Genomic DNA, 10,844 nt, shown 5'->3' with positions numbered 1-10,844 from the left:
CCGCAAAAAAAAAAAAAAAAAAAAAAAAAAAAGTCGATGTATTTGCATTTAGCTAGTGTTTGCGCAATAAGCTCCACAGAATTAGCTAACTGAATATTGATGGCGTCGAATCTTAATTGCACAAGTGATAGTTATATAAAGACATGCAATAACATAATATTCAGGGGGAACTACAAAGTTGCTCATCCTTCACCTACAGTGATCTCCGCAGATAATCGAAAGAAAAAATACATCGAGCTACAAACAATGTGAAATTAATGTGAAAACACGAATTCATCTTTAAATAATATAGAGAAAAATAATTCATGTGAAATTTTAAATAAAATACGAAAATAATAAAACAATATCCTGATCTAACCTAAGAGCTACAAACAACACGAATTCATCTATCCTAGCTTTAGTCCCATGGTCGTCACCACGACGTCGTCATCAGTGCAAGAGTGTTTTATCTTTACCTGAAAAATAAGAGTATCACATGGCTTGAGTATTTCTTAAAATACTCACTAAGTAACCCCAAATATAATTACATTCAATCATGTTTGGGACTTATCATTTCATGGACCTATCATTTTATAGAACATCATATAATGGCCTTGGTCTCTACTTCCGGAACTGAAATTCCATTAAAGGCACTTGTGACATTCACAAATCAGTTCAAGTATATAGTATTTGAATTTTCATGGTGTTAGCTCATAAATTTCCATTTGGCAAGTCCAAATCAGTCTTTTACATGCTCATACCAGCACTATGATTTCTTAGTTACGTACTTTGTAGTAATGAAATTTTCCTTTGACGCTACCACTCTCGATAACGAGGAACACATTTTTTTCCATAGTAGCATATAGAATCTTACTGCCTATCAAGCATACTAGGTCATTTTCAGTTGAAGCCATTTACTAGTACACGTGGGTACATCCTTTTCATCTCTCCGATCATAGTTCTGCATCATTTAACTATGTTTCAAGTCTATTGACTAAACATCTAACTTTCCTTAGCGAAATCCTTTTCCTGCGTATACTAGTATTAAGTAGCCTGCTACCCTCTTTTCATGAGACTATAATTCTACATTCACAGTACAATCTTGCTAAATCTAAACATCATTAATGCATCAATTGTCATTCAAATTCCATGAAAGGTAAAGCATAACATAACAAACCAACATGGTGTTAGTATCTTTCATGAGGCATACTTGACGGTGACGAATCGTTCGCTGCAAGGCCATGGGAAACATTCTAAACCTACATCAGAGGCTAGTTTACATAGTCTAAAAGCCTAGAGCTCAACCAGCTACAACAACCCTAATTTCCTATTAAAATCAAGGTTGCCACTAGTCCGATCCGATCTAGGATGTCGAAGGGTTTGTTGAAGCGTGGTCTCAGCTTGCCTTTTCGTCGGAGCCTCAAGACACCTTTAATTGAGCCCACCTTCAATACTTTATTGCCTACTTCGAACTCCAAATTCCTACTCCATACATCAGCATAACTTTTTTGTCTACTTTGAGCCCTACACATTCTTATCTTATCTTTTGTATTATCGTCCACTCATAGACAGATGGTCAAATCGAATGCTCAAACAAAATTCTGGAAGGCATGCTATGTTATAGAATTTCGCAGGTAGCTAAAACTCAAAATTGCACCTTATAGAATTCGCCTACAACAACAGCTTCCAAGCTAACTACTGGTATGACACTGTTTGAGGCTTTTTGCAGAGAGCGGTGTAGGTCCTCGATGTGCTAGGACGAAGTAGTCAAACGTGAGTTGTTAGGGCCAGAATTAGAGCCAGCCACCAATGAGGTATGGGAATCTAGAGTTCAAAGTAGGCGATAAAGTATTTTTTTTTTTAAGGGGCCCCAATGAAAGGTGTCTTGAGGTTCAAATGAAATGGCAAGTTGAGCTCACGCTTCATCAGACCCTTCGACATCCTAGATCAGATCGGACTAGTGGCGACCTTGATTTTAATAGGAAATTAGGATCGTTACACTCTAGAGGTATTACTTCAGTTTTTCAAAATTCTTTTGCACCATTTATATTGAACACTATCCATGGAAATCGAGCATTATAATCCGTTAAAACTCATTATAATGGAAAGGAACATTAGAAATTGTTGTTCAAAGTTTGGACTCAACTGGCACGACCCTAGTATCCCACAAAAAAAATTGTCTTGCATCTTTAAGAATAAAATAAGCTCAAATATGACACCTAATATATAGCTACTAACGATGCAATTGTCACAGATAATGATATTAGATGAAAAATAGATTAAAAGAGCACTTTCCAGAACATGGTAGCTTAAAATAGCACAAGAATTAAAAAGAAAGTTGAAAAAGATAAATTAAAAGAATTCATAAACCAAAAGTCATGTAGTGGACACAGCATAACGAAATGGTAGATCATTTACCTGGCATTAGCTTTATCTAGAAATTCATCAGGATATCTGCGTCGATATTGCTGTTGCCACCTAAACCTGAGCACAATCAAGCAGATGTATCAGAAAACTGTTTCTGCGAGGAGTATGCCATGCCAATGTTACTTGATTTTAGTGCGAGATCATAGCTCTATCACACTAATCATGTCGTTCGAATTCCTTTTCCTGATTAATCCCCGTTCTGATGGATATCAAGTCGAGACATACTCCCAGTTTCCTTAATTTTATTTTTCCCATTTTCAAGATTCCTCAGTTCTTAGAAATTAAACAGAGAAACACAAGAAAACAAACTTACTTGAACTCTTGAAACGCATAGACAACAGGATCAATCTTCGGAATCACGACTGGAAGCCTCTCGAACAGAACAGACGCCACAATTTTCTCGGAATTCGTCGAAAATCCTCGCCTCTTCACCAGCTGACCGGCTAAACTAAACGAGCTCTGCATTCTGAACTTCATGAATCCAAAAACCGATTAGAGGAAAAGAAACAACCATTCACAAACCACACAAGAAATTTTGAGATGATACGAAAACTTGCATTCAAGCTCTAAGAACAGACCTAGACGATCTTGTACAACCATTCATAAGCTAACTTTGAACGAGATGTATTCACCTGAGAACAAGAGGGTGACCGTCGACGGCGAGGGATGTGCTTGGTAAATCTCCTCGAGTTATTCTCAGTTCATAATTGGGCCGCCGGAGCTTGCGTCAACTATGGGTTTGGGCTGATTTTAATCATTGGGCTCCTTTTGGAAATGATAATTATTTTTTTTTTCAGAAATAAATATATGTTTTTAAAAATTAATTTAAATAAGATATTTTTAAATTAGAAGTACATATTTTATGTTTTTAAAATTTGGAGAGGGTTTGCAAAATCTAGGAAGGTGGTTGCAGCACGAACCGAAGGAAGACAACGATGTCGTTGAACACGAGGGATAGTAACACCAACCAGGTGAAAACGGAGGCGAAAGCGTGAACCATAAGAAAAGGCATAGATGTAAATTACATGTATGATTATATACTACATTGCGCCATATCGTTACACCACTATTTTCTCTAATGTTGTGAGATTTCAAACGTGTTGTATTTAATGTCTCTTGTGGTTTCAATATACGAGAGCCCAGACATGTCCATAGTTAGGCTTAGAGAGGATTGATATGTCTCGTGAGTCCTTGTGCATGTACGTAAATCAAATGTAGTCAAGTTAATACACCGACAATCCAAACTATAATGTAGAACCCAACCCCATTCATGAATTTATGTCCCATCAATAGTTATAGACATGTTATATGTATTTGCATTTCCCGGCCCCAAAGACTCATCAATAGATAGCGCAAGAACATAGCTTCTCAAACGAAGCCAATAAATGTATATACGTATATATATCGATATAATTACAGAGGATTTTCCTGCCAAAATGAGTGGGAAAATATTACATAAGATTTTGGTTACCTTCAAATCTTCAATTGGAAGTGTGATGGCGATAAGCTCAATATGTACATGACACGACAAGCTCTCGCAATCCTCCGATTTGCTTTTCGAGCTTCTCCTCTGGCTAGCAGAAAAACAGACAGGAAGGAACATGTTACGGTCGGGACCTGGACAACATTCACGATACCTTTGTAAATGCCAGGACATGACACGAGCGTGAAGGATGAATTATACCATCTTATCTTTAATCTCGTATGCAGTATGATCAATCTGATCAAATTCCACGACCGCAGTTCGTTTGCTTCGTAGGGTGATGAAACGCCCACGTCGAACTGTTGCTATTGTGGATATTGAGTCTGCTCTAAAATTCCCATGTTTGTGGAGGTTGTTGCTGGTACAAGGTTTCCATTTACACTCTTGGTTGGTCTCTTTGGTCTCTTCGGTTTCTAAGTTTGAGATTCGAAGTTTTTGACATGGGAAGAACCCTAGGACTTTTAGAAGCTATTTCCAAACATCCAGTCCTTGACACTAGATGATCTAAGTTGACCAACGATTCTTTTATCCAATTTCAGGAACTACATTGAGTGCATCTCAAGAAACGTTATATGATTCGTAAGCGAAATATAGGCGTTCAAAACTATGGGAGTGACAATGGCTCACTCCTATATCCTCAAACCGTCGATGAACTTCATATGCTGGAGTAAGGTGGGAATGACCATTGATTCGTACTCAAGTTTGAAAATATATGTAACAAATCAAGTCCACCGTTAGCAGATATTGTCCTCTTTGGGCTTTTCTTTTTCGAGTTCTACTCAAGGGTTTTAAAACATGTCTGTTAGGGAGAGGTTTCCACACCCTTATACATAATACTTTGTTCTCCTCCCTAACCGATGTGGGATCTCACAATCTACCCCACTTCAGGGTCCAACGTCCTCGCTGGCAATCGTTCCCTTCTCCAATTGGTGTGGGGCTCCCAATCCACCCCCTTTGGGGCCTAGTATCCTTACTAGCACACCGCCTCGTGTCCACCCACCTTCGGGGTTTAGCCTCCTCACTAGTACATCACCCCATATCTGGCTCTAATACCATTAGTAACAACTCAAAGCCCACCGCTAGCAAACATTGTCCTCTTTGGGCTTTCCCTTTCGGGCTTCTCCTCAATGTTTTTAAAAAGCATTTGCTACGGAGAGGTTTCCACACTCTTATAAAGAATGCTTCGTTCTCCTCCCAATCGACGTGTAGGACAGACTAATAGAGTTTTAGAACAATAAAAATGCAACATTCAATGACTATATTCACACTATTCTTATAAACTACCGAATTTGGATTATCAAGATTTGTCAGCAATAATAGACATAGAAAGTACAGTACCTTTTTCGTGCTGGAGTTAGTTTTTTCGGGATCAGGAGATGGAACGTCATATTCAGTACCCCGAGATTCGGTGTTCATTAAATCCTCCAAGGATGCATCTCCCTCAGCATCAACTCTTATACCCTTCGCTTGTTTGTTCTGATATCTACCCTTTGCGTAGCAACAAAGAGATTTTAAGGAACTAAAGACGAAAAAAATATATAAATATAAGATCTTCCAAGCCGAAAAAGATGACAAATCGGACGAACCACAATAGGTATTTCTCGTAATTTTTGCTCCAACTGCGCATCGTCGAGAAGTAAAGAAACGACCTCCTCAGGAGCTAAGATGTCTCCTTGAATATGGCCGCCGGTCATGATAAGCTGCTGAACAGTGTTCTTTATTGTTTTTCACATAATAGAATTTCGGTGAGAGAAAATTGGGAAAATGCGTAACAAAAAGGAGAGAGAAAAATAACTCTGACTGCGTTCAGGTTGTTTTATTTTCTGAACAAATATCCTATTTAAAGTAAAAAGGATTCTAAAATTGGCTGAGAGTGGCCAACTAAATCTGTGCCACTCCCTACAAAATTTCAGTCTAAAACTATGGTGATCCATTCGACGTGATTTGTCAAATGGTCAAACGGACGATTTTCTGAAATCGTGTGATTAAGAAAAACGGTAAAACTCAGGTTTTATCTAACAATCTCCTCCTAAAACCTGTAGTATATCTACCTTACTATTTGAACTCCGATCTTTGAGCGTAGTTCTTCAAATTTCACCCGCGCCAGGGACTTGGTGAAGATGTCTCCAAGTTGTTCTTCTGTTCGGATGTAATCAATTTTGATGAGCCCTCGATCTGCACATTCTCGAATGTAGTGGAATCTGATTTCTATGTGCTTGCTTCGTTCATGCAAAACTGGATTTTTGATCAGGGAGATCGTAGCTTTGTTGTCTACGTATAGCATTGGTGGATCACTTTCTCTCCCGATGAGTTCTTCCATTAGTCGCGCAAGCCAGATCCCTTGTGTGGCTGCCATCGAAGCGGCGATGTATTCTGCTTCACAGGAAGACAAAGCAACTACCTTCTGTTTTGTTGATTGCCAGCAGATTGCGCCGCCTGAGAGAAAGTAGATCATTCCGCTAGTGCTCTTACGATCATCAACGTCACCGGCCATGTCACTATCACTGTAGCCAACTAGCTTGAGTTTCTCCTTTCCGCTCCCTGCGCAGTATCTTACACCCCAGCCTCTGGTTCCGGCTACATAGCGCAGGATGCGCTTGACAGCCACTAAATGCTCCTCCCTAGGTGCTTCCATAAACCGGCTCACATATCCAACAGAATAAGCAAGATCAGGACGAGAGTTTACCAGATAGCGTAGACTCCCGACAATGCTGCGGTAATTGGTGGAGTCGACTGTCGTCGTAGTGCCAGCCTTCCTTAGTTGGAGTCGGGCCTCCATTGGCGTCCTTGTAGGATTACTGTCCACAAGTCCAGTTGTGTCCAGTAGCTTCTTTGCGTATGCACTTTGGCAGATGGAGATGCCGGTAGAATTCTGTTGCACTTCGATGCCGAGATAGTAGCTGAGCACGCCGAGATCGCTCATCTCGAAGTTTTTCGACATCTCCTTTTTGAACCTTCCGAGGACTTCCATGTCACCTCCAGTGATTATGAGGTCGTCGACGTACACTCCCACGATTAGTCGCTTCTTGTCATGGCCGTGCGTGTACATGCCATGCTCAGAAGCGCAACGTTTGAATTTCAGTGACAGTAAGGTACTGTCGAGCTTCGCGTTCCAGGCTCGTGGAGCTTGTCGAAGTCCGTAGAGTGCCTTGTGCAGGCGCAATACTTTATTGGGGTTGTTGTTAACCAGGAAGCCAGGTGGTTGTCGGACATAAACAGTCTTCTTCAGCTCTCCGTTAAGGAAAGCAGACTTTACGTCCATATGGTGAACCTCCCAAGAGTAATGTGCTGCAATTGCAAGTAAGAAACGAACGGATTCTAACCTTGCCACTGGCGCAAATACCTCTTCGAAGTCCACTCCTTGCTTCTGGACGTAGCCCTTCGCCACCAGACGGGCCTTGTGTTTCACAACTTCTCCTTTTTCGTTGTGCTTCAGTTTGAAGACCCATTTGAGCCCTATGGCTTGGTGTCCCGGCGGCATATCCTCCAGACTCCACGTTTGATTTTCGGTGATGGATGTCATCTCCTCCTACATTGCCTTCAGCCAGCACGGGTTCTTTTCTGCTTCGGCGAAGGTGCTCGGTTCATCTGCACTGATGGCATGTAGTTCGACCACTTCTTCGAGCTCGCGCACTGCCAGTCCAGGTGGTTCACCTCCTCCTACTATGTCGTCCATCCTCCGGTACCTGGCCTCCAGATCAGTATCGTGATCGGCATCCAGCGTCGAATCCGCTGTCCGTGGTGTTGCGAATTCCACTGGTTCAGGGGTTGCACCTGCTGGCGGCGGTGACGGCTGCTGATGCTGGGCTCCTCCTTCTTCCGACTCAGTGACGAGGTACTTCACCGTAAATTGATTTGGATTATGGTCTGCCTCGATCACGTCATTCCACTGCCAGAAGGTGCTTTCATCGAAGACGACGTCGCGAGACACGTGAGCTCGCCCCCCTACAGGATCATATAGTCTGTACGCCTTGCTCCCGGGTTCATAGCCAATAAAAACGACCTTCAGCCCCTTAGGATCGAGCTTGGCGAGGTGGGGACGTGTTACCTTCATGTAAGCGACGCAACCGAACACGCGAAAATGATGTACCGCTGGTTTTTTGTTGTACCAGGCCTCATATGGTGTCTTCCCGTCAAGGCTTTGGGTTGGTGACCGATTGAGGAGATATACGGCCGTCATTACTGCCTCTCCCCAGAATCTCCCAGGCATCCCGGCCGTCACCAACAATGACCTTGCTGTCCCGACGATGGTCTGATTCCGGCGCTCCAACACTCCGTTCTGTTGGGGGGAGTAGGGCGCCGTTAGGTGCCGTTGTATGCCGATTTCGTCACAGTACTTACCGAAACTTGTCGAGGTGAATTCTCCGCCTCGGTCTGTGCGCAGCACTCGCATCTTCTTCTCACATTCGGCCTCCGCTCGCGCTTTAATGCACTTAACCGCCTCTGCCGCCTCACTTTTTGCTTGCAGCAGGGTCAACCACATGAAGCGGCTTTTGTCATCGACTAACAGGAGGAAGAGACTCTTACCGCCTGGGGTCGCCGGCTTGATGGGCCCGCAGATATCGCCGTGTACAAGCTCCAACGGCTCATCGGCTCGATAGGATGTTCGAGACGGAAAGGGTGTGCGCCTCTGTTTGCCGATGAGGCACCCGTTGCACAGCTTGTTCACGCCTTTGATTGCTGGCAAACCGTGCACTAACTCCTCCTTCTGTAGTTTTTCTAGAGCAGGAAAGTTTAAATGCCCGTACCTTGCGTGTCACCTCCAAGATACCTCTTCGGTCTTGGCCGAGAGACTGACAGGTTGCTCTATCTGTAACTCCAGGATGTAAAGACGGTTTGTCGTGCGCCTTGCCTGTGTGAGCAGCCGTCGTTGATTATCGCAAATTTTGAGTAATCCGCGCTCGATGGAGATGAAACAGCCTGTCTCATCGAGTTGACCCAGGCTCACAAGGTTAGCCTTGAGCCTCGGGATGAAGTAGACGTCGGTCAGCTTGCGATGCTCGCCTCCCTTGCTGGCGAATAGGATGGTGCCGCGTCCTCCTCCATTGATCAAGAATTTCGATTTTTGGGAAGTATCATGATCATCCAATAAGAAGGGTTTCAATTTTTTCAAATGAACGATTTGAAGACCTATTGATTCTAACAACTGATTGCAGAGTTGATCATTCGGACCTTTCAATTCATAGATGTGGATCTCGGACCTATGAATGGGGATATTCCCAAAACTCACAAAGAAAAAAGGAAGTGAGTTAGACAAAAAGAGAAGAAACTTGGACAAAAAGAAACGAAGTGACTTAGACAAATCTTTTTTATCGATAACCTCAGACCAATCAATCGAATATTGATTAATACGTAATCGAGCGAACACTACTTGAAAATGAAAATGGCTCTTCTGCTCAGAAATGAAATGTTCCTGGAAATTCTTGCTCCTATTGGACCATTTGTATCTATATGCATTAGGATCCCGATTCATGGATCTCTCGGTTCGAGAAATCAAAATAAGAGGATCGAATGATTTCTTCTGACCCTTTTTCAAATTTGATAAATGTTGGTTGATCGTATATTTCATTATAGTTCCTATATGATTCAGAGTATCATTTCCTATTTGATCCCTTTGAATTCCATATTCAGAGTATCATTTCCGCTGCTCGACGTTACGCAGTCTTCCGGTCACCTCTTCTACCGTTAGGTCGTTCACGTCAAGCAATGTCTCGATTGAAATCGCAACTTGCTCGAGGTGATCAGGGACAACCTGCAGAGCATCTTCTTCACGATTTCTGTCTTGCTGATGCTGCTGCCACCGAGTGTGGTGATGTTGTTGGCGAGCCCCGTGATCCGCATTGAAAAATCAGCAACTGCTCGATGTTGGATTCCCGCACTCGCTGTACACCGACCCGACGGGATTTGATTCCCTCCCAGGCCGATTGCGCGGTGCGCTTGGTGGAGAGAGATGCCAGCATATCTGGGGGCACTGATCGTAATATGGCGGCAAACGCCAACCGATCCTCACGGTACTCAATCGTTTCTCCTTCCTCTGGCTCGACAGCATGCCATAACCCTTGCGCCTGTAGGTTGACACGCATCAACAAGATCCATTCGTTATAATTGGACTTTGTCAATATTGGATACTGAACGACAAACAGTCGTTGTCTCCCTGATCACTCGCTCAACGATAACTTGACGCCAGTCATCACGGCGATGGCGTGGAGGAGTGAGTGAGCCTACCCGAGATGGGTCCCACGATGTGTGTGTTTTTACACTTCGCATTTTCTTCTACTCGAACTTGAGACCTTTGTGATGTTAGGTCAAAGCTCTAACCACTTGAGCTATTCAACTTGTTTGTTGATAAGTTGGCTCCTCTGCAATGATATACACCGATCTTCATGTTTTTCTATTTAAAGTAAAAAGGATTCTAAAATTGGCTGAGAGTGGCCAACTAAATCTGTGCCACTCCCTACAAAATTTCAGTCTAAAACTATGGTGATCCGACGTGATTTGTCAAATGGTTAAACTGACGATTTTCTGAAATCGTGTGAATAAGAAAAACGGTAAAACTCAGGTTTTATCTAACATTCTTCTGGCTAGCTCTTTCAAGAATCTTCTCTTCAACTGTCTCTTTGCATATGAATCTGTAAACGGTGACCTACAAAGCAAATTGCAAGCACAAAAAGGTTTAAAGCATAATTAAAGTCAAACTAGGCAATCCCAATTTCTATTAAAGCAGGTTTTTCCCAAATCTCAAATTCACTGATGAAACGAAACTAACGTCTTTTGTCTGTCCGAGACGGTGAGCTCTGTCCATCGCCTGCAAATCCAATGTCGGATTCCAATCATTTTCATAGAAGATGACAGTATCAGCAGCTGTTAAGTTAATGCCAAACCCACCAGCTCTTGTGCTCAATAAGAACACAAAAATATCATTCCTACAAAAAAAAAAAAAAAAAAAAAAAAAAAA

General features: G+C 42.5%; 2 protein-coding genes across 6 annotated transcripts in view; both read right to left on the bottom strand.

Annotated features, from left to right (window-relative positions):
* Positions 1-3,139, bottom strand: part of LOC111466099 (39S ribosomal protein L46, mitochondrial-like) — a 5,883-nt gene extending 2,744 nt beyond the window's left edge. Inside the window, exons 1-3 of one of the 5 annotated variants that reach the window (XM_023110680.1) lie at positions 3,039-3,139; positions 2,720-2,872; positions 2,398-2,463 (exon numbers count right to left, since the gene is read on the bottom strand). In XM_023110680.1, coding sequence (XP_022966448.1) covers positions 2,398-2,463; positions 2,720-2,871 — 218 coding nt within the window. In that variant the 5' untranslated portion in view covers position 2,872; positions 3,039-3,139. Of the gene's footprint in view, positions 1-2,397; positions 2,464-2,719; positions 2,878-2,963 lie in introns of all 5 variants that reach the window. The other 4 variants (XM_023110682.1, XM_023110678.1, XM_023110679.1 and 1 more) reach the window with 4 other exon arrangements.
* Positions 3,140-3,472: 333 nt separating this feature from the next.
* LOC111466067 (DNA helicase INO80-like) overlaps positions 3,473-10,844 on the bottom strand; it is a 12,713-nt gene continuing 5,341 nt past the window's right edge. Inside the window, exons 5-9 of the mRNA XM_023110639.1 lie at positions 10,656-10,812; positions 10,467-10,532; positions 5,476-5,607; positions 5,228-5,383; positions 3,473-3,481 (exon numbers count right to left, since the gene is read on the bottom strand). Coding sequence (XP_022966407.1) covers positions 3,473-3,481; positions 5,228-5,383; positions 5,476-5,607; positions 10,467-10,532; positions 10,656-10,812 — 520 coding nt within the window. The remainder of the gene's footprint in view (positions 3,482-5,227; positions 5,384-5,475; positions 5,608-10,466; positions 10,533-10,655; positions 10,813-10,844) is intronic.

Source organism: Cucurbita maxima, unplaced genomic scaffold (assembly GCF_002738345.1).
Source record: "Cucurbita maxima cultivar Rimu unplaced genomic scaffold, Cmax_1.0 Cma_Scf00030, whole genome shotgun sequence".
In the NCBI taxonomy this organism is placed as follows: domain Eukaryota; kingdom Viridiplantae; phylum Streptophyta; class Magnoliopsida; order Cucurbitales; family Cucurbitaceae; genus Cucurbita; species Cucurbita maxima.
This window is presented reverse-complemented; position numbering and strand designations above follow the sequence as displayed.